The sequence below is a fragment of the Lepidochelys olivacea genome (genome assembly GCF_965140295.1).
Source record: "Lepidochelys olivacea isolate rLepOli2 genome assembly, chromosome: 4".
NCBI classification, from domain to species: domain Eukaryota; kingdom Metazoa; phylum Chordata; order Testudines; family Cheloniidae; genus Lepidochelys; species Lepidochelys olivacea.
The window spans coordinates 98,373,579-98,397,997 of NC_140414.1; the positions used below are offsets into that span (position 1 = coordinate 98,373,579).

Consider the following 24,419-nt stretch of genomic DNA (forward strand, 5'->3'; position numbering starts at 1 on the left):
GGTATGGTTTATGGCTTTCAGTATGAAGGATTCATACTTTCATATAGACATCCATCCAGCTCATCAAAAGTTCCTCTGTTTCACGATGGGACATTCTCACTGTCAGATTAGTCCTCCCCCGGGTCCTCCTCTTCAGTATCGCCACTGCCGCTCATGTGTTCATAAAGATCTTCGCTGTCATTGCGACCCAAATGCTTTGTCTTGGCCACTCCATGTTTCCTTACCTGGATGACTGGCTCCTTGTTGTGCCATCCCGCAATTGTTTCCTCTCCATGATCCAGACCCTCCTTGCTTGCCTGGGTATCTGCATCAATGAGGACAAGTAAATTCTCATCCCTACCTGTATGCTCACCTTCCTCGGGGCATGCCTGGACTCTCTCACGGTCCAAGGTTTTCTCCCACAGATGGTTTTCCTGCCCTCATCTCGCTTATCTCACAGCTGCATTGCAATCCACATATGTGTATTTGCCAGTGTCTCTTCCTCCTTGGCCACATGGCGACCTGCACCTCTGTGACTCCATATGTCCATCTGCATATGCGTTGGCTCCGGTCAGTCTGCAAACTGCAGATGGATCACCTGGCAAGGCAGTCCTGCTCCCACCCTCCATCCTGGCTTCCCTCATGTGGTGGACCAACCCATGCAAAGTCCTGGCCAGCATCCCTTATACCTGTCCCACTCCCCGCATCACTGTCACCACAGATGCCTCGCTCATCGGGTGGAGTGCTCATACAGTCCAGAGAAGCTCAGATGCAGATCAAATCCTGGAGCTGCAGGCTACCCACCTTGCCTTTCGGGCATTCCTGCCCCGATCAGATTCTGGCATGTTCAACTGCTATCCAACAACATATGTGTATATCAACAGGAAGGATGGTGCCAGGTCCCCCTCCATCTGCCCAGAGGCAATTCACCTCTGGAACTGGTGGCTCAGGTATGGAGTCACCATTCATGCCATGAATCTCCCGGGTAACAGCAACTCCCTTGAGGACATGTTCAGCAGGTCCTTCTACACCAGTCATAAGCAGGAGCCAAAGGCGCCGACTCCATGGAGCACTCCAGCCCTGGAGCACCACGGGGAATAATTGGTGGGTGCTCTGCACCCACTGGCAGCTCTCCACCCCCGCTCACTTCTGCTCCGCCGCCTCCCAGAGCGTGCCGTGTCCCCATTTCTCCTCCCAGTGCTTGCAGCCGCGAAATAGCTGTTTCATGGCGACAAGTGCTGGGAGGGGGGGGGGGGGAGGAGGAGGAATGTGGCTCACTCTAGGAAGAGGCAGAGTTGGGGCGGGGATTTGGGGAAGGGGTTGGAATGGGAACTGGGCAGGGGCTAGACGGGGCAGGGTGGGGGCGGCGCGGGGGCGAGCACCCACTGGCGCTGGGAAAAATTGGCGCCTATGGCAGGAGCTACACAACCCCATGCTCTGCTCGGTCTTTTGCCAGTGGGGCATGCTGCACTGGGACCTCTTCATGACCACTGCAAACCACAAGCTTCCTCTCTTCTGCTCCAGAGGAGTCCTCAGGGTGTGTTCCCAGGGCAATGCACTTCTGCCATCGACCACCAAATTCCGTTATACTTTCCCGCCCATCCCCTGCTGCTGCAAATCCTGCAGAAGGTTCAGCGAGATTGAACGTGGCTCATCCTCGTAGCCCCCTTTTGCTTCCACCAATATTAGTTCACCAATCTCTTCCACTTCTCTGCCTGCCCCCCGATCCAGTTCCTCACTTCCCAGACCTCCGCACACAGTCACATGTCTATCTGCAGCACCCTAATCCATGCCTGCTCCATTTGACAGCTTGATATTTTAATAGGGTTCATGTGTAGACAAGGCATGCTCCATGTGAGTATGCGACGTCCTCATGTGCTGCAGACGACCATCTGCCAGGGTCTGCTATCAAGCAAAATGGCGGCGCTTGGCCACACTGCCAACACTAACCTCTGGACTCCATCTCCATTTCATCTCCATCTCTTCAATTACCTTCTCCATTTTAGGCGGTCAGGCCTTGCCCACTCCTCCGTCTGCGTCCATCTGTCAGCGCTCAGCGCCTTCCTCCCTCCTGTGGATGGGTTCTTTACCTTCACTCCACCCGACCATTGCCTCCTTTCTCTGCAATCTACTTGATGTCTTCCCATCAGTGCAGAAGTCAGCTCCCTCTTGGGACCTCAGTCTTGTCTTTGCCCTCACAAGGCTGTCCTTTGAATCCTTCACAACCTGATCTCTTGCCCACCTCTCTCTAAAGGTGATCTTGATGGTCACCACATCGGCAAGTCGGGTTAGTGAGCTGGCGGCCAGGATGACTGACCCGCCCCTTTATCGTCTTCAACAAAGATAAAGTCCCCCTGCAACTGCACCCCAAGTTTCTTGCCAAGGTGGCAGTTCCGTTTCACCTCAAAGGATCTGTCCATCTCTCAATATTCTACCCCAAACTGCACACCTCTCCTAGGGCGCGCATGTTGCATTCTCATAATGTCCACTATGCACTGGCCTTTTATCTCCAACACACCTGCGCCTTCCAGGCCTTGCCCAAACAATTTCTCGCCATTGTTGAGTGCTGTTGAGAGCACACCCTCTCCTCATAATGTCTCTCCAAATGGATCTCCCATTGCATCGAGGAAAGCTACGCCCTCTCTCATGTTCCTTCACCCCCTGGAATAAAACTCACTCCACATTGGTGCATACCACCTCATTGGTTTTCCTTACAGATGTTCATGCAGGACATTTGTAGGATGGCCATGTGGTCTTCTGTCCATATCTTTACGTTCACTACGCCATCACCCCACCAGTGGCAGCAGATGCGGCAGTTGGCCATGCCGTCCTGCAGACTGAAACTTCCTGCAAGTCTTCACACCCACCTCCGCACTGAGCACTGCTTGCTCTGCACCCATGTCTGGAATCCATATACGGACCATCACTCATAGAAGAAAAGGGGGTTACTGTAACTGGAGGTTCTTGGAGATGCGTGGTCCCTATTTGGATTCCAATACCCGCCCTCCATCTCCTCTGCTGTGGGCTCTCTCACTTGCTGGCGAGAGGGACCTGGAGCAGTGTCGACCCACACAGCCTCTTAAAGCCTCAGGTGACACATGTGCAGGTCAACGAACACTACTAGAAACAGCTCTGGTGTATTGCGCACATGCACACCCACGTCTGGAATCCAAATGTGCTTATCTTTATGTTCCGTGGTAAAAAACTGCTTTCTTTTTGTGCAAGATATATCCCCTATAAACAAACAATACAGTTTGTGTAGGTGTCTGAAAAAGTAAAAAGTCTCAGATTAGTTCCCTTTTCTTTGCAAGATGTTGTCTGCTCTTCTGGCACTGTTGGGGAATCCTCTGATCCCCTTCTACGAAGGGAATGTGATAGATTTCTGTTTCTTTAAAAAATGATTTATCAAGGATAGATTTCTCTCCTCTTCAGTTTAGAAGCTTCTGGTGTGTGACTTGGAGATCACTACTAAAGATTTCAGAATTTAATATCATCCAAAAAAGTAGGTCATTAATGAGCCAAAGGCTGAATATAAAACTGGATCGCGTCTAATGGCCAATTCCTTTTCTTCGGAGAAAGAGAAAACAGCTTAGCTATGTATTGGTGCCCTCTAGCAGTTTTTTTGTAAGACAAAATTAATAATAATTAAGGCTAAGTTTTTGTCACAGATACTTCTAGTAAAAATCAAGGACAGGTCATGGGCAATAATGAAAAATTCACAGAAGCCCATCACCTGTCCTTCATTTTTACTAAAAATAGCCATGACAAAATGGGTAGTCTGGGCAGCTAGCAGGGGGGAGGAAGCTTACAGGGTCCCCCTACACTGGTGGCTCCAAGCTGCAGGGGTCCCCCCTGCCTCCGGCGGTGGCTCGGAGCTTTGGGGATCCTCCCAGACGTGGCTGGGAGCTGCCAGGGTCCCTTTTGCCGCTTGTAGCGGTGGGGATTCTCCCTACTCCCCCTCATGGCTGGGAGCTCCGGGGATGCCCCCTGCCCCTCATGGCGGCCGGGAGTGGCGGGGGTCCCCCTGGCTGCCCATGGCAGCTGGGAGAGGCAGATCCCCCTGTCCTCTATGGTGGCCGGGAGCTGCAGGAGTACCCCCCAACTCCCTGCCTCCATAGGTAGCTGGGGGCCCTGCAGCTCCCAGCTGGTGCTGGCAGAAGTCATGGAGGTCTTTGGAAATCACGGATTCCGTGATTACCAGGACTGAATTGCAGCCTTAATAATCTATCAGTCTACTCACTGTGTGTGCTCATTTTATGACTTAAAGCTTTTTTAGATATTCAGTTATGCAAATAAAAAAACGGATACGTATATTAAATGTCTGTTTGCTCTGTTTATGTACACAGACTACTTTACTGTATTGCCGCAGTTCAATAGATTTACAAACATTAGCTGACTGGAGCTCCTCCCCAATCAGCCACCAGTTTGATGTGGTGAGTCCATCACATATATGGATATTTGCACATGTGACCCAGGGCCAAGATCCATGGATTGTAAGCCTCTCCAGTTTTATGAAACAGGAAAATCTTCCAAAACACTGCCCAACAGCTGTAAGCTATGCTTGGATGTTTGCTTACACAAGACTCCAACTGTTGTCTCCACAGGTTGACATTAAGTAAGTTCACTTCTTAAGTTAATTGAATATACCACAGTATATTAAACCTCTTTTTTAACATTTATTGAAATTACAATACCCATTAAATTTCAATATTATGTAGATATACAGCACTATTATTTCCTATGGTTTAATCTTGCTTTAATATTAACAACAGAAAATTAAATGAAATGATTGGGTTTAGAGGAGAAATAGTATTCTGTAAAGATTAATTCATGCCTTTTGACTATATTGTACTTTAGCAGTGATGTATATTAGCAATAATGCATATTTTTTATAGTTCAATTTGCTGTATAGCACCAGCCTTCACTAATTAAATCAGAGTAGAGAATATAATGTTAAGGATCACACGTAAGGGCATATACACAATTTAAAAAATAAAATTCAGCGGAGAATAAAATGAAGTGTGTAAATTGCATTTTCTAAATTTGTGTTATTTTTCCACCTATTTTTTTCTTTTTATAGCAGCCCTATCAATGCCAAGAAAGTAAATACTACTACAAGTAGTGATTCATATATTGGGCTCTGGAGAAATTACCTGATTCTTTGCTGCAGTGCAGCAACTTCCACATCCTCTTCCACATCTGCAGGTTCTGTGAGATGTTCCCCTCCTGAGACGCTGGCGTCCACTCCTGACAGTGGTTATAGCATTGATTCAAAAGTAGGTTCTTCCGACATTTTCTGAGTGGCTCTGAATATTTCAGTAACATAAAAATGTTTAAGACTTATAGCACATCCCCTATTTCAAAATGCTTTTCTGATTTATGAAAAAACATTGTTATGCTACTACCACCTTGCTTTTGTCAAATAAAAAACAATGAAATGGGACATATCAGCAAATTATACCTATTTTTTTCTGCTTAACCTCCCTTAATCTAAAGCTAAATCTTGCCAAAATTGTCAAGGCATAAAGTCTGCTCTGATGATGATGAAAAAAGTTGATACTTTATTTATCTTTAAAGAGTTATGTCTTCAAGCAAATGGGCAGGTAGAATTCTGCAGTTTTAGGCTAATAAACTAATCTCATTCCAGTGATTGAATCAATCTACTTTTCAGGATTTTGACACTTTTCAGTGTTTTCCCCAACCAGAGACGCCCGTCATCTTTTTGCTTTGTTTTGCATCAGATATGGATCTTTTTGTTCTTAAAAGTTTTTCAACATGGTGGCTTCCCCTAAAGAGAAGAGGAAGGCAGTTTTTGGATTGTAGAGCACATTTCTTCCCTGGCAGGGAGCTTCTTATTTTGTTCCTTCTGTTACCAGGACCTCTTCCCTAGTTGGGAGGAGGGCACCCATTGACAGGAACTTAAAGTTCTTTGAGACTCCACATGGAGCCAGAGCATAGGTCCCCAGAAGGTTTACCTTCTTCCTCTAAAAATGGCAAATACAGTAAAACATCCAAGGCCCTCTTAATCCAAGGAGTTTGCCTTGCAGAATTGGGAATTTCTCATCATAGAAGTTTAAGGTACTTTACTTAACCCAATATAAAAATGTGATTTAGATAGTCAGCAAAACTCCCATAGTGCATTTTCCCTCCTAAGGGAAAAGGTAGAAAAAAATGCTCTCTACCTGTAATGACTTGGAGAACATTAGGTAAGAGCCCTGAATACAGCTGCATTACAGACCAACTATTCCCTATCCACAGGCTGTGTAGGTGTAGTCAAAGGAATTATTTGACTGCTAGTGGCCTCTGCCATAACCTGAGTTGTTAAAAAGAAATCCATTACAATGGATGGACAGTGGCTGTAAAAATTCCATTTAAAAAAAATGCTAGAGTACAATTTTGAGAAAGATTGACTTGTTAACTAAGTTTATTTCATCTGGTACTTTGTATTGAGAGCTCAGTACCTGGCTGGCAGATCTGAAGAAGGCTCTCCCTAAAAGTTTCTGAATCACCAGGAAAAAACTGGAAATCGTAATGCTAGCCTCTAATTTTCTTTAATGCTTGAACGTTCTCTTCAACTTTCTTTACCACTAACATAGTGAGCAGAAGAGACTTGTGGTTTGCTATAGAAATTTCAATTGGTATCTGTGGTGAGTAGGTTGCTATAGGGCAGTGGTCACCAACTTGTCGATCATGATCAACTGGTTGATCCTAGAGGATCTCCCAGTCGATTGCAAACTCTGGTGGTGTGGTGGGGCTGCTGCTAAGGCAGGCTCCCTGCGTGCCTCAGCCCCACACTGCTCCCGGAAACAGCCACGTGGCCCATGGGGCGGGGTCTTCCTCCATGCTCTGCTCCTGCCTGCAAGCACTGCCTCCGCAGCTCCCATTGGTTGGAAACGGGGAGCTGTGGCGAATAGGAGCTGTGGGGGTGGTGCTTACAGAGGGGCAGCGCGTGGAGCCATGTGCCTCCCACACCCTCCCGGAGCTGCAGGGACATGTTGGCCCCTTCTGGGAGCAGTGTGGAGCTGGGGTAGGGGAGCCTGCCGTAGCGACAGCCATGCTGCACTGCCGACTGGGAGTCGCCGGAGGTAAGTGCTCCTCAGCAGGAGGCTGCACCCCAGCCCTGAGCTCCCTCCTGCACCCCAAGCTGCAGCCCTGACCCCCCCCAGAGCCAGCATCCTGTACCTCCTCCTGCACCCAAACTCCCTCTCAGAGCCCACACCCTGCACCCCAACACTCTGATCCAGCCCAGAGCCCGCTTCTGCACCCAAACTCCCTCTCAGAGCTTGCTGAAAAGCCTTATGCTGATGTATCCCTCAGTCAGGAGACCTCCGCTTCCTTGGGATCTAACATTGTTCTGATGGGTTTGATGGGGCCACCTCTTGGGCCCTAAGAAACATATTCCTTCTTTCATCTATTCAACTTTCTAGTATCAATAACATCTGCTGGAAGGGTGGCAGAAAAACAAGCACTCATGATAAGACCTCAGTACACTATATTTTTTAAAGGCAGAATGACTTTGAGATTTTATCTGCCATTATTACCAAAGATAGTCTCTGACTGACTTTCATCTCTACCAGCTAATTTATCTGTCTGTAGTCTTTCTCAGTCCACATTCAACAAAGAAGGAGCTAGCTTTACACCGTACATTTACTTAGGGCACTCTCCGTCTACCTTGACAGGACTAAGCTAGTTAGGGTGTCCCCTAGATTGTTTATAGCTTATCTCAAGATAGGATGAAAGGTCAGGCTATATAAAGCAGAGATTTTTTAATTGGATTTCTATGTGTATTAAGTTATGCTATGAAATAGCCAAGTTAGACCCACCATTGAGGATTACTGTCCACAGTGTGAGAGCTCAAGCAGCTTCTACAACCTTCTTGAGAAATGTTTCAATAATAGAGATACATAGAGCATTTACCCAACAGTGGTCTATAGAGACAGCATCAAGATCTGATGCCCACATTGGGAAGGCTGTCTTGCAATTACCGTTCAGGTAGACTCTTGAACTCACCTACAGTGATCTAGGTCACTGCTTGTGAGTCACAGACAGTGGAATATATATGGACACACACTTGGAAAAGAAGAAATGGTTGCTTACCTTGTACTAATGGTGGTTCTTCAAGATGTGTTGTCAATGTATATTCTATAGTCCGCCCTTCTTGCTCGCTACTGATGTGCCTGGTCCGTCACAAAGCAAATAGGTGTATTTCCCTGCAACAAAGAGTTTAGAACCTAGAACCTAGATATGATACAGCCAGTGAGAAAAAGAATAAACATGATGGGGACAGGAAGGGAAAAGGAAAGTTACATAAAAAAGATTATGCTCTGATGTGGTTACTGCATGTCCTCTTTGTTGTGAATAAAATCTTTACATTTGATGATAATGAAAATTAATAAGTTAATTTTTTATAGACTTTACAGTTGAAGTGAGAGCGATCCTTGCTGGGAGTATTCAGAATAGTGAGACACCTAACTATCACCTGTCTTTAGTGTGAAGAAGCCTTGTCTGTGCTTGCTGTGGGTCAGTTCCCCAACACCTCCAGCCTTTGGCCACACAAGCACTGCCTTCTAGGTGTCCTCAGGCCCCACTTTCTTTTTACAGGTGTACACTCCAACCCCAAGTCCTACGGACATCCCCCTGGAGTGTCCAGCTTCTGTTTCACTGGGCACTCACAGAATTCACAGATTCAGTACTCCCAAAGGAATAGTACATGCCAGTTTACCTGTTTTACCTCAGGATCACCACTCCGCTAAACACACAGCACTTTGATATGTTTATAGTGAAAATAAGGACTTTATTTAACCAAAAAAAAGAGAGATTCTGGTAATAGCAAGTAGATGGAAATATTAAACAAAGGGTTACATATAAAATAAGATCATAACATGCATTCTAGAACCTAGTATTACTTACCAGCATTTTTCAGCCAGCTATACTGTGATCCCATTTTCACAAAACAAGCCACACTCTCAGCTGGTCCCCTCAGTACAGGATGCAGACCGGCTCTGTACCTACAGTTATAATACAAAAATCACTTGTAAATAGGACTCCCTCCTGCTGGTTTATTTCTTCCTGTAGATTTCCTCATTGAAAGATTTCACAATCCCTTGGTTAGCATTTGACTCGACTGTAAATGGGTCTCCATTGTGAACCATACAATACGCAATTTACTTGTAGACAGACACATAAACGTTTCATGCCTGAAAGAATCATGCTTCTCACCTTATGGTGACCAGCCCCAAATCACAGACCTTAAGAACATAATTTTCAGTATCTATACATAGCTCCTTACCTATTATCTTTACATAACATTTCACAATGATTATGAGGGCTGACGTGACATGGGCTTTCAGTAGAGACCTTACATGACATACTTTGGTGATCTAGTATGTAGATACCAAACACCCGGGAATCCCTGTAATCCTTATGCATCCTGGGTCCTCTGTCAGATGGCAACAAGAGATTTCTGTGTCACAGTGAGTTTTTAGGAGGGATTTGAATGAGGGAAAGGTATCAGCTTGACAGGTTTTTGAGGTGCTTTCCAGGCGAAAGGTACAGCCTGGAAGAAGATAATGTCAATATTATGGAGGTCACTGAAACCTGTGCACTTGGTCTGGAGCCTTATGCAATATGAGAGATCCTGTATTCCAAAGAAGTAGAGGAGATGTTTGTTTCTATGCTAATCCTCTCAAGAAAGAAACCCTGATATAAAACCAGAAGTATCAGTCTACAAATGAAAATGAGATTTGTACAAGTGAGGGAAGGACAAAACATCCTAATAAAGATATGAAAATATGATGCAGAGAGACTCTTGTTACTGGTTTAGAGCAAAAGTTTCCCTTTCATAATAACTATTTCAAGTAACTTCTCAGTTTGGAAATAATTTAAAATAAAATTAAACTTTTTTTAATGCTACCAGCTGGATACTGTATAACTACTTTCTAGAAAAAATATTCTGTTTTCTCCTTCAGATTATTGGCAGTCCGTCCCCTTCATCCTTGTTTAAGCACATAGTTCCAATGATGCGCTCTGAGAGCATGGAAATTACAGAATCCCTTGTGCTGGGACTTGGCAGGACCAATCCAGGAGCTTTTAGGTAATTTTTGTGCTCTAACCATTTTATTGCTAATTGATCATGAAAGTGTTCTGAACTCTGATTTCAGTTTAACTTTTAAAAACCACACACAAAGAAATATCCAACAGGCTTGAAAACTCCAATGAATAGATCCTGTTTGTTAGCCGTTAGACATGTGACAAAGGTTGCTAGATATTGAAATAATAGATACACAGACTGCACTTGAAGCCCAAATCACACTAGCTCTCAAGGTCAGTCAGTAGTTGTTGCTGTAGTTTTGGGTTAGAACAGTACATTTCCTCATCTCAGTTACATGGTCCTACAGCTCACTGTGCCTCCTGTGATATTTGACGTTTGTTTTTTATATTTAAATAACAATAAAAACCATCAATACAAAAAGCTCTCAGCACCCTAACTGTTAATTAAATTTACATTCATAAATTATGAGCCTCCAGCAGCAAAAAATACTCATAGAGAATTGACTAAGCCAATAAATCAAAGCAGCAAAATGGGCCCTCCTTCTTCGAGTGATGCTCCTCTATATGTATTTTATTCGATGTGTGTATCTGCTCCATGCACCTGAGGCTGGAAGATTTTTTACTAGGAGCATCCTTTTGTCTGCACCTGCACCTTTGTGCTCCAAACTGAAGGCATAAGGAGTGGTGTGGACTGACCACCTGTTCAGTTCCTTTCTACTGTTCGTGCTCTGAGACAGAATTCTTCCAATGTCTGCAGCTTTGCTAGCATTCCTGCTTCCAGTTCAGGTTTGTTGTAAATAGTTCTCCTTTGTCTTATAGTTAATTTAGTTTTACTCTTTGTCAGTCAGTTAGTCTTAGCAGAGGTCTGGAGGTTCCTGGGATATGAAGCATGCCCAAGATCCTTGGCATTAAGTCATGCATGGCCTGTCCCTGGTCTTCCTGGTTAGTAAGTTCCACAATACTTGTTTATGTTGGTTTTGGGAGTCACATATTCCCTCCAAGTGCAATATTTGTCATGCCTTTCTCTCTCGGACTTGACATTTGAGTATTCTTGCTCTGAATTTTCTTGATGTAGTCCTCTTTGAGACCCCAGTCCAGCAACCCTGAGCTATCAGACCCCCCCGTACATTGGCTGGAGGCATTAAGACGTGCCCTTCTGAGTACACTACTCCCTGACTCTGGATCATTGGAGGTCACAACTGAAGACCCCAGCAGACAGCGCAGATGGAAGGAGAGTGTGAGCAAACACTTGCATAAAAAACAAGCAAAAAACAGCTCCCAAGTCCTCATCTAAGAAGAGGACTTAATCCCCTACATTCAGATGTGGTGAGACTCCATGCTCTGGTACAGGTGTGTCAGGAGCAGACAGGGAGCATGAATCTGCACTGTTAGCACTGAGAGCCAAGAGTGCTCTGAAGTGAGTGGCCCCAGCAAGATGAGGAAGGCAATGACTGCTGACTATACCAGCAATACCATCTCATGGTAAAAGGAGGATTCTGCAGTATCAGCTCCCCCGATCTAACCTAAATAGACACCATCGGATCCACCAAGAAGCAGAAGCCCTTCCGACTCCCTATCTTCTAACGCTGGGTACTACATTCTATATGACCTGGACATCACTGATATCGTCATAACCAGTGATCACGAGACACGTACCCACTCCTTTGGTGCAGCATTCACCGATACTGTCAACCAGCTACGACTCTACCATAGGGTTCTCAACCTTTTTCTTTTTGAGTGGTGCACGCCACGCTTCCCCCCCCACCCCCCCAACAGCATGCTGTAAAAACTCCACGGCCCACGTGTGCCACAACAACTGTTTTTTCTGCATATAAAAGCCAGGTCCAGGGTTAGGGGGTAGCAAGCAGGGCAGTTGCTCGGTGCCCCAAACCACAGGGGACCCCGTGAAGCTAAGTTGCTCAGGCTTTGGCTTTAGCCCTGGGTGGTGGAGCTTGGAGCCCTGGTGCTGAAGTCTTTCTGCTTTCAGCTTTCTGCCCTGGGCCCCAGCAAGTCTAATGCCAGCCCTCTTGGCAGACCCCCTGAAACCTACTTATGGCCCCCCAGGCAGCCCCAGACCCCTGATTGAGAACCACTGCTCTACCAGGCATCCAGTACCATTAGCTCCAATTATGGTATATGAGGATACACATTCCTTGGATGAACTCCAGATAAAGACTCTGACTCCCTTGTCTGCACTGAGGCACAAGAGTAGCCCATATAGGGGTTTCAGGTTCTGCAAGACTCCTCCCTCTTTCCTTCCACATGACATATCTAGTGCAGGACAATTAGGTAAACTCTCCATGGGGCCACATCCTTTCTTCTACTTGTCCTATTAGGATTCCTGGACCTATATTTGAGACCCCTGAGTTCAGGGGATCAGAGCAAGAGTTCAGAGAGAGATTGCCTCGTTGAGATAAACCATAGTTATTTCAGGAGCAATATGAAGAAGAGGAGCAATAGGAATAAACAATCACTTTGTGGCACTATCCTCATCTCCTGAGGAGGCAGTTGCACCAGCCTCACCATCACCACCAGAGTGGATTGTGGATGCACTCCAGTCCCTCTAGAGGAAGGATTGTGGATGGATTCTGAGAAGAATTGTGGATGCACTCCAGTCCCTCTAGAGGAAATCCAGGACTCCACTCACAATTTGCTAGATATCATCCAGAGTGCTGGCACTAGCACGGTGGCACTTCTTATCAATGAGGCTATATTTAGAGCCAGCTGAGATGGTCTGGCATACACCAGCCACTTGCACCCCCTGCTCTGTAGAAGACAAAGAAACATTTTGTACCATCTAAGTGGTAAGCTAAGGGCATCTAAGCTAACAGAACCATTAGGAAAGGGATAGATAATACAGAAAATATTATACCACTATATAAATCCATAGTACTTTATGGTATGCCCGCACCTTGAATACTGAGTTTAGTTCCGGTCACCCCATCTCAAAAAAGATGTTTTAGAATTGGAAAAGGTACAGAGAATGAAGAAGAGGAGGCAATAGGAATAAACAATCACTTTGTGGCACTTTGTTTCATATCCTAATGAATGATTAGGATATGAAACAACTTCTATACGAGGAGGATTAAAAAGACTTAGACTTTTCAGCTTACAAAAGAGATGATTAAGGGAGGATATTATAGAGGTCTATAAAACTGTGAATGGTGTGGAGAAAGTGAATTAAGGAAGTGTTATTTATGCCTTTACATAATACAAGAACCAGATGTCACCCAATGAAATTAATAGGTTGCAGGTTTAAAACAATTATAAGGAATACTTCTTCACATAACACCAAGTCCAACTGTGGAACTCTTTGTCATGGGATGTTGTGAAGGCCAAAAGTATAATTGGGTTTTTAAAAAAATTAGATAAGTTCATGGAGAATAGGTATATCAGTGGCTATAAGTCAAGATGGTCAGGGACGCAACCCCATACTCTAGGTGTCCCTAACCTATGAATGCATGAAACTGGAACTGGATGACAGGGGATGGATCCCTCAATAATTGCTGTGACCTGCTTATTCCTTCTGGCCATGGTCAGAAGACAGGATACTGGACTGGATGGTCTGATTCAGTATAGCTATTCTTATGGAATTAAGACTCGTCTAGCCATCGTGCAAGAAATTCTGCAACCAAAGGTCACCTCTCTTCAGATTTTAACAGACTATACAACCATTCTGTATTATATCAATTTGCAGTGGAAAGTGGGCTCAATGCTTCTGGATCAGGAAGCCATGAAATTTTTGAACTCATGTCAATCACCATGTCACCCTTGCAATTCTCCATCTTCCAGAAGAAGAAAACAGCCACCACAGGAAGTTAAGCACCCAGAAGGAGAGATTCCCTCAAACTGACGATGACCAGTACTCTGCTTGCATGATGGACTATGGAATGGACTTGTTTGCCACAGAACGCAATATTAAGTGCAAGCAATTCTGCTTCAGGAGGGAGACGTCTGAAATCTTTAATAGATGCATTGCTCCAGTCATATGTTTATCTGTGCTTTCCCTCCAATATTTCTTATTACAAATTGCTGCAGAAAAGCAGATGAGAAAGCATCATGGTGTTTCTTGTAACCTGAGCATGGCCCCTTCAGTTATGGCACTCTGACTTACTTCACTTGGTTTTTGATCCTTTAATCTTTAGTTCCACACAGCTCAGTAGATCTGCACTAGGAGTAGAGCCAGATTCTGTACATTGATTCCTGAGCTGAGGCTCAGAAACTGGCTGTTGAGCATTTTGGACATGATTGCATTGGGTAAGTCCAGAAACTTCTGCTGGAGAACAGGAAACCTTCCACCAGAAACTCCTACTGTTTGAAATGGAAATGGTTCTCCATCTGGGCAAGACAGTAAATATCTTCTTCTTCCAGTCATCTGTTCCCTTTGTTCTGAACTACCAGTTTCACCTTGAATGACCTGGTCTCTCTTTCAACTCCGTGTGTGTGTGCGCCAGTTTGTGATTTTGGCATTTTCTTCACAATGACAGGTCTCTCCTGAATTCTTTCATCTTATAGTGACAAGATTTTTCTAAAGACTCTATTTTACATATTTATTCTTCTTTGGGAGCCTGGAGAGTTTGAAAGATCCAGGCATTAATGGCTGGGGCATTGTTTACTATATTCCATAAAAATAAGGCCATAATTTGTCATCACCCCAAATTCTTATCTAAATTGGTCCCTGACTTCTTCCAGAATCAGTCAGCTTGCCCAAACCCCTTTCACTACCAGGGATGATTGGCCTATAGTCTAGATATAAGAAAGTGCTATGCTACCATCTGACCAAGATAAAGCCATTCTTTCAAACATCTTCTTAGATTGTAGCAGAATACAGATCAGTCATTTTCTATTCAAGGACTCATCAAGGGTATCAGACTGTCCATATTCTCAGTGCTATGAACTAGCGGGGATTCTATTAATAACAAGTGTCGGGCCACATGCCACCAAATCTGAAGTCTGGGGGCTGCTTGTTATACTGTGCTGTCTCAGATACTGGTGTTGTAATAGATGGTAAATTCCTTTTCGGTTATTATTAGTTTGAGAAATGTCAGATGGATGTTCTGTCTTCCTTATTAGCAAAGTCTGTGTCCTGTCTTTTAAATATTAATTTGTTTCATAATGTCACTGTCAATGAAAGCAAAACTAGAAATATTTTCATTTTTAATATGAGTTTTACAACATTTGTTTCTGTAAGACATTTTGCTTCTTCACTACTAATTCAGTGATTGGTCTATCATTTTTATCCAGGGAACTAATAGAAGAATTACATCCTATAATTAAGGAAGCACTTGAAAGAAGACCAGAGGTAATAAGGATATTTTTATTTGTGCTCAGGATCATATAACTATTTTTCCACAAACATCGTAGAAAAATATTACTATCTGTTCTCTAATGGTGATGGCTAACATAAAATAATGTAGCTTAAATAAATAACTAAAATTGTCAAAACTTTTTTTATTCCTTTCAAGGTAACTTGCATATATATTAATTATTTTTTTAAATCAAATCCTTAACTTTAGAACTATGTACTGAAGTACTTGCCACAGTAATTTTGTTAGTAATAGACAATAGTTTAAAATATTTTTTCCACCTTATTTTTTATGTCCCGGTATCCAAGTCAAATGCAGTCTGTTTGCTTTTGCTCAGAATGTTGTGTTGGTGAGATCCCATCAGTCAGAGAGGCTCAGTGTGCACTGCACATAGGAGTGAGAAAAATATGGTTTCTCTAACTAGGACAATTTTTGGAGAAAACATGAACTTACCTGACCTCTTCCAGCCCTATGAACAAGGCTTCTCTGATGGATAGCATATCACCAGTATGTATGGTACATATTGAAGTGTGGAACCAAACAAGTGCTTTTAACCTGCAGTGAGCCTGGATGTCAGTATATTCAAAGGAAAACAAAAAGATGACACAAAACAGTGCATTATTTGTTCTATGATAGTGCTGAAAGTCCTTAATAAGCATCAAGACCCCAGTGTGGTAGGTGCTGTATGAACACAGAGTAAAAGACAATTGATAGGTATCCTAGATAATAACTGTTTTATTTTTGATCATTTGCTCTGAATTTTATATTTTAAGTATAGCTGATAGGAACATCCAGTCACACAACTGTGTGCCATAATGCATTTTTTTCAAAGTCCTACATTTACCTATGCTAGTCATACAAATGCCAGTCTTTACACGTCTGTACTTTACAGTATGGTGGGGTGAAATGTAAAGATGCAATATGCTATTACAGAAGATCATGTCAAATTTAATTTCAGAGAACTTTATTCATGTGGTGTTATTCATGTATAACTTAGTGGTTTGAGTTCAATTGGCACATCATTGGAATAAGTAGACTGTACTATATTTAGAACTAAAAGTTACCATTGGGATCAAATGGTAAACAATGAGAGTAATGGTTTTCCTTCTTTTCTTCACAACGTGTTTGCTATATAAGACACAAATTTTAATATAACTGCCCCCCTTGAAGAGTTTACAATCTGAGACCTGGATTCTGCCATTGCTACTCAGGCTGAGTTGTCCCATTGATTTAAATGGGACTTCTGGCAGAGTATGGTGCTACTCATGTGAGTAAGGGAGGCAGAGCTTGGTTCTAAAAGATTGTTAGCTTTGTTGAAGGCCAACATCTGACCCTTTTCCTTATTCCACAAGTAGTCCCAGGGATTGGTGTGGGGGCAAAATCTGACTCTAAACAACCTATTTTAGTTAGGGTAACAGTTTCCACCTGTCCCTCTTACTCCAGCTAGTCCCTGCTCAGTTCAAGCCCTGTAGAAACTGAGATATTCAAAAAGCATTATAAAGTAAATCAGACCAAAACTCTCCTATTTTCATTCTTTTTTATTTTAATGTGTGCTCTGATGATTTACGACATGTTATTACAGAAGCCCATAACTGAATCACTCTCTCTTAACAATCTAAATCATGGAGCAATACTTTTCCATTGTACCCAGTTGAAGAAGTAAATAATAGTGTTCTTCATGGAAGTCTGAGAGGTTACACAAGGAATGAATGTGACCCGTTATCTAGTCCATTAAAATTGTACAGTAAATCTGTTAACTGTTTAAATAAAAAAAGTCTGTGACTCACTACTGAAAGCTGTAGTGGTACCGACATGAGTGGAGTCATGACTCTCTTTGTGTCCCTATGGCCCAACTGATATTATCCTTATTTATTCCACTGCTCCATGTAATTTTGTATTTTTCCACTGAACAGAATATGAAACGACGCAGGCGTCGAGATATTTTACGAGTACAGCTAGTACGAATATTTGAACTGCTGGCAGATGCTGGTGTTATTAGTCACAGGTAGGTGTGGAGTTGATGAGAAGGCATTGTTTATTTCCCTAACAAACTTCTGAATTAAGAGACAATAGTTTCTGTATACATTTGTCTGTTTCACCTTATGGTACAACTGAACAATCACTTAAAATTAATTTAGAGCAGCATAATACACAATAATCCCCGTAAGGGATTATTCCCCATTAGTCTTGTAGGAGGATTTCAATGACAATAACATTTCACTATTATAATAGCATACTGGAATAATCAATATTTTGCCTTGTTCCCATGTTTTCTTTAAAGACCAAATAAAGCAAACAAACAAAAATCCATAAGGAGTTTGTAAATACTAATTTTAAAAACAAAAAGATATGCTGATCAATATCTATACATTTACATCTGTTAAGTTTCTGACCACTCTATTTTATCTGAAATGCCATGGAACATCTCACGTTTTCAATGAGATGCGTAAGTGTGACACACAGGTTTGTGTTTGCATGTGTGTTCTTTTTGTATATGACCTTGTCAGTAGTGAATGAGTTAAGTTACAGGATCAAGTATAAAGCCCTTGAGCTACTTTTATAGTTGAGATCCCAAGCTGGAGACAGATATTCTAACTGGGCTCTTCCTGCAGTAACATCCTGATGTTATACAATGAGTCCTGTGAAAAGAAGAAAATGTGATTTATTAATATTGAACCCCCTGGAGATATTTAAAATAAAACATGGGGTGGCAGGGGAGGTAGGAATATAAACGTTTGTTAATGTATTCTAAAATGTAAGGTATCACTTTTATAATTCACTTTTATAAATCAAGCATAATTTTGATGATAGTCTCTTGTAAATTTTGAGTATTGGGAGGGTAAAAAAGTGAAAGGGTGAATGTATCTGCCATTGTTATTGTGTAACTTTGTGCCAAATAATTTGACTTTTGATTCTAAAGGTTAAAAGAGGAAAAAAATCCAGTAAAATATTATGTAAAATGAGGGACATTTTGATTTCAGTCCTGCAAAAAATCTATATAGCACCTTATTCCCTCAAGATTCTCACTGAGGCTAATCAGACTGTGCACAGGCATAAAGTACCACGTGCGTGGAAGCCTTTGCAGAATCATGGCCTTCGAAAATTCTCTTGCTAAACAGCTAAATTGAGAATGGACTTAAACTTTTGTACACTACACTATTGTATGTTCTAGCTTCTGCACAGTATAAACCCTGGCAGCTCTGTTGTCTGAGCTGATGTCGCCACCATATTATAATAGAAAGTTTTATAGTGCCGGTTAACATATACAATTATATGCGGATCATTAAAGTAGATATGCAAAAGTGATAGGTACTAAACATTTCAACAGCTTCAATTCAAGGGGAAAGTATCTTTATTTTACAAATTTATGATAGTGACGAGTGTTTGTCATATTATCATGCATAACTGTTAGCTGGCTATACTGATTAAGAGCAACTGGTTGAAGTTGAAGCGGATCAAGACCAAAGTTATGTTTGTGGGTAGAGGGGAAAGCAGTTTGCAGCCGCAGAGCAGTCTCCTTTGATGAAGATATATACCCACAATTGGTGAATTCAGTTTGTAGTTTAGAAGTTTAGGATTTCTTGGTAACACTAAGCTCTTATATAGCAGCAGCGTCTATGAGTAACACCTTCTACCATCTCTGAGTGACTAGGAGACTTTGTCCCATCCTGGTGGACAATGACCTGCCCTCAGTAATAAGTTGTTGTTTTTTTTGTCACCTCCCAGCTGGACTATGCAGTATACCTGCGTATGAAGCCATCAGCCCTTAAACTCCAGCTAGTAGAGGATCTCCTCAGCAACATAGGCTACTGCCAGCACATCAAATCTGTCCTCCACTCTATACACTGGCTTGCCATCGAATATGAGTAATATTCAGGTCTTAGTCCTTGTCTTCAAGGTACTCACTGGCCTGCGCTCAACATATCAAAAAGTAGGCTAGAGCTCCAGGATGAGGATTGTTGTTGACAACTCTGCTGCTTGACTGTGCAGGAGACAGAACTTTCTCTGTTGCCAGTCTGAGTCTGTGGAACAAACTCTTACAGGAACTGAGGACTACTGCAAACTTCACCATTTTCTGCTCCAAGGGCAAGGCACACTTCTTTGACCTGCCTTCTCTAATATAAACATATCACTGTGTACATTTAAAGAAAAAAAATCCTACCAGTACAAAACATTCCATTGCATGCACAGTTCTCTTCCAGAGGACAAGATGAGAGAGCATCAACCACATGTGACAGATGTTACTCACGTTACTTAAAGCACTACTAGAAAGCACTCAGATGCCATAGTAATGAGGCTGATATAAGAACCTATTAAGAATAGGTTTCAGAGTAGCAGCCGTGTTAGTCTGTATCCATGAAAAGAAAAGGAGTACTTGTGGCACCTTAATAAATTTGTTAGTCTCTAAGGTGCCACAAGTACTCCTTTTCTTTTTATTTGGAATAGAGTATATAGCTGCTGTTTCCAGTTAGTACTCTGCAGTATAGCATAAAATACTGAGGACCTTTGTCTCTGGCTCAGAAAATAAAGTATTTACTTTTTGACCAAGCACATTGAAATTATCCATTTATTTTAGGTGTGTACCTTGTTCGTTTATAATGTGCAAGCATTTTCAGGGGGTAGGGGGTGTTAAACCATAACCCTGAACAAAAAATTATGATTCTGTTTTAGTATTAGAGATGCTCCTGATTTACAAGGGCTGGTTATTGGGTCCGGTTTCATTAGAGCTTTTCTTGCTAAGACAACAAAAATGTGGTAAGAAAGGGCCTCGAACCAAATACCGGTAAAATGACTTGGTTTAGTAAAAAGTCTTTTAAAAGAAAGTTCTTGAATTTTGCATATCCTTTGAAGCTTTTTAAAGAAATATATAGTATGTCTCTACTTATCATAATACTCTGAACATTTCATTTTTATTTTTAAGTGCAAGTGGTGGCCTTGATAATGAAACACATTCCCTCAACAACACTTTATTGGAGTATGTCGATCTCACTAGACAACTCCTGGAGGCAGAAAATGAAAAGGACTCTGACACATTGAAAGATATCCGATGCCATTTTAGTGCCTTAGTGGCAAATATCATTCAAAATGTTCCAGGTATGCTCAATACACTTTAATAGGTTTTGATGACTTATTTTAGTACAGCAGAAATACACATTGTTCCTGAAGTTATAGAAATTTACCATGCTAAAAATGGTATTTAAAACTGACAATATGAACTTTTCAGAAGTGATCACTGATAGTATTTTTAAATCTAAAAATTAAATTCTTGTTACTAAAAGACTTGGTTACCAAGTTTGAACATATTTCTTTCCGGGCTAATAATTGCTAAACTCCTTGTGTACTGCTTCTGTTCTTTCATATCAGTGACATTCATTCGATGATATAATAACTTATTTTTTAAAAAGCCGTTATGCTGTTGAACTTTGCCTGTATAGTACCGTGCTTGTTTCTAATTCATTTGGGGAGGCATTTGGATAATTTTTTTTGTTTGTTTTTTGTCTTATAAGTTTAGTGTACAAATTCTGTAGTGAAAAATTGGTCAAACACTGTTTGTGCTTTTCTTACAGTGCACCAGAGAAGAAGTGTCTTTCCTCAGCAGAGCCTACGTCACAGTCTCTTTATGTTGTTCAGTCACTGGGCAGGTCCATTTAGCATCATGTTTACCCCCCTGGATAGATACAGTGATAGGAATATGCAGATAAACAGACACCAGTACTGTGCTTTGAAGGTATTTTAACACTTTCTGAACTTGAGAAATTATTTCCCTGTATTGTCCTTACTTAAACATTTTTGCCAGTTTGCACTTCTTTGCCATTAGTCCAAACATGGAATTTTCCTTGTCCTGGCTGATGTAGGCAAATGTTATCTCAGCCCAAAATTACTCCTGGATTAATTATTTTTACATTCTAATCAGAACTTCTCCTGCCCCCTTCCCACTGCTGTAATTTCAGCATGGTCCTGCAGCAAGTACAAGTTGATATTAGTGCTAAGCTTCCCATGCCCTCATCCCCTAATTGCTCAGCCAGATAGAATTTTAGTATTGTTCAGATCAACGATCTTCTGAATCAGAGTGCATTACAGTATAGCACCAGCCAAACTAATGTATTATCTCTTATGGAACAAAGGTAAACTTTTCAGAACAGATAGCTTCTCCTGTCTGGGAATTCAGAGCTGTAGGGTTGGTTCTGTGATTCCTTGAACAAAATGTTAAACAGAGTTCCTGGTGGCCTTGCTCCTGGCAGTGGTCTGAATAGATGTTAGAGTCCTCTGATAGTATTTTAAAGGATTAGCTATAACTGCTGTAGCCCAATCTGATTATTCAAACGTGTTGTTTTTTCAATTACTTTCTAAAGGCTATGTCTGCTGTACTGTGTTGTGGCCCTGTTGCAGATAACGTAGGACTCTCATCAGATGGTTATTTGTACAAATGGCTGGATAATGTTTTGGATTCACAAGACAAAAAGGTAAAGTAGGCAGAATCAGTAAATGTTTGTTAACCATCAGTGTGTGATTTAAGAATCTTGAGGTCAAATTGGCACAAATGTTCTAGATCAGCTTGCGCCTTATACATCTTTATTATTATTACTTATTAATGCATTTAGTTACAGTGGTGCTCACTAGGCACTATCTGATCACTCAAGAAAGATGGTCCCTGCTCCCAAGCAGCTCGCAGTCTAAGAGCAGGCAGACAAGTAGACAGAAGTCAGGTGAAAGGGAACAGGAACAACAACTGACAAATTATATACAAATCAGTTGATTCACTGTAAGCAGCAGCACAGCAGTAGTGGGTCTCTGAGAGAATTAAAGATGGCTGGGGTAGGGACTTTATGCATCAGCTCAGTGAGATTGTATCATGCATAGGGAATTATGAAGACAAAGCTTCTCAAATCTAAAGGGAAATTATTGTTGGTTTTATTTCTCTGTATTACAGTAGCTCCTAGGTGGCCTATTGTGCTAGATAATATGTGAACATATAGAAAGACTTGAGTCTTATCCCAAAGAATTTACAATCTAGAGCTCTGATTCAGGAAAGCGCTTAAGGAAAGTCCATCACTTAAGTCCCACTGAAATCAGTGGAATTAAGCATGTGCTTAACTGCTGTCCTGCATCCTGTGCTTTCAGGACATGGCCCAGGTCAAGACATAAAACAAGTGAGAATAACAAACAATAGGAGGGTAGGGTTTGGGAGAATGAGGATAAAATTAATGGAGTACTTGTGGCACCTTAGAGACTAACAAATTTATTTGAGCATAAGCTTTCATGAGCTACAGCTCACTTCATCGGATGCATGCAGTAGAAAATACAGTGGGGAGATTTTATATACACAGAGAACATGAAACAATGGGTGTTACCGTACCCACTGTAACGAGAGTGATCAGGTAAGGTGAGCTATTACCAGCGGGGGCGGGTAAAAATACCCAAACCTTTTGTAGTGATAATCAAGGTGGGCCATTTCCAGCAGTTGACAAGAACATGTGAGGAACAGTAGGGGGGCGGAAATAAACATGGGGAAATAGCTTTACTTTGTGTAATGACACATCCACTCCCAGTCTTTATTCACGCCTAAGTTAACTGTGTCCAGTTTGCAAATTAATTCCAGTTCAGCAGTCGGCGAACACTTCAATCTCTTTGGTCACTCGATTACAGACCTAAAAGTGGCAATTCTTCAACAAAAAACTTCAAAAACAGACTCCAACAAGAGACTGCTGAATTGGAATTAATTTGCAAACTGGACACAATTAACTTAGGCTTGAATAAAGACTGGGAGTGGATGTGTCATTACACAAAGTAAAGCTATTTCCCCATGTTTATTTCCGCCCCCCTACTGTTCCTCACATGTTCTTGTCAACTGCTGGAAATGGCCCACCTTGATTATCACTACAAAAGGTTTCCCCACCCTCCCTCCCTCCCTCCTGCTGGTAATAGCTCACCTTACCTGATCACTCTCGTTACAGTGTGTATGGTAACACCCATTGTTTCATGTTCTTTGTGTATATGAAATCTCCCCACTGTATTTTCTACTGCATGCATCCGATGAAGTGAGCTGTAGCTCACGAAAGCTTATGCTCAAATAAATTTGTTAGTCTCTAAGGTGCCACAAGTACTCCTTTTCTTTTTGCGGATACAGACTAACATGGCTGCTACTCTGAAACCTGATAAAATGCATGATATTATGCAGTCATATGGTCCAATAAAGTTCGCAACTTAATTCTACAAAACTGTTAAATAGATATTTTTAAGGTTTACTGTTTTTATTTTTTAAAAATTAAATCTTGCTTATTGCAACTCGTTAGTTTTAAATGTCAGCTGTTCTTGTGAAAATTATTTTGTAAACCATTGCCTTTTACTGTTTTTTTAAATTGTTTAAACTGTTGTCTGGTCTATAGGTGCATCAGTTAGGCTGTGAGGCAGTTATGCTGCTGTTGGAGCTCAACCCTGACCAGAGTAACCTCCTGTATTGGGCTGTGGATCGGTGTTACACAGGTTCCAAGCGGGTTGCCGCTGGTTGTTTTAAAGCCATAGCCAGTGTGTTTCAGAACAGGTACAAAAGAGAATTTTTAAATTTACAATTCAGATTCCCAAATTGCAATTTTAAATAGAATTAATGTTTTGTTTTCTCTTAAATGGAACATGTTTTCCATATTGTTTTCAATGTTAAACATTTCAAAGCATCGAACTATATTATCCTATACAATACTTAAACTAAATGAATTTACCTTTGCTTAGCTAATTCATGGTTAAAATAGCTAAATATACAGTGAAAGCTTTGTTATCTGGCTCTGTACGAACCAGAAGCTTTATAAACGGGCATTTCTAATCTTTGGAGAAAGTCCCATTTATAGTCCGGTTGGCGTGGGGCCGGCAGGCTCCCTACCTGGTGCCACATGGCTCCCAGGAAACAGCAACATGTCCTAGGTGGAGGGTTGGCCACGAGGGGTTTGGTGTGGGGAAGGAGGTTGGGGTGCTGGAGAGGGCTCGGGGAAGGGGGGTGGGGTGCGGGAGGGGGCTTGGAGTGCTGGATCTGGGGGGCGCTCACATTGAGCGGAACTGGTCGACGCGGGGAGCAGCCCAAGGTGATTGCTC

The 24,419-nt window shown here is 42.1% G+C and overlaps 1 protein-coding gene across 1 annotated transcript in view; it reads left to right on the forward strand.

The window, feature by feature from the left end:
• FRYL (FRY like transcription coactivator) overlaps window positions 1-24,419 on the forward strand; it is a 416,688-nt gene that overhangs the window by 246,741 nt on the left and 145,528 nt on the right. Inside the window, exons 23-31 of the mRNA XM_084625954.1 lie at window positions 4,326-4,594; window positions 5,060-5,255; window positions 9,948-10,072; window positions 15,274-15,331; window positions 17,249-17,340; window positions 20,257-20,429; window positions 20,903-21,063; window positions 21,689-21,799; window positions 23,723-23,877. Coding sequence (XP_084482080.1) covers window positions 4,326-4,594; window positions 5,060-5,255; window positions 9,948-10,072; window positions 15,274-15,331; window positions 17,249-17,340; window positions 20,257-20,429; window positions 20,903-21,063; window positions 21,689-21,799; window positions 23,723-23,877 — 1,340 coding nt within the window. The remainder of the gene's footprint in view (window positions 1-4,325; window positions 4,595-5,059; window positions 5,256-9,947; window positions 10,073-15,273; window positions 15,332-17,248; window positions 17,341-20,256; window positions 20,430-20,902; window positions 21,064-21,688; window positions 21,800-23,722; window positions 23,878-24,419) is intronic.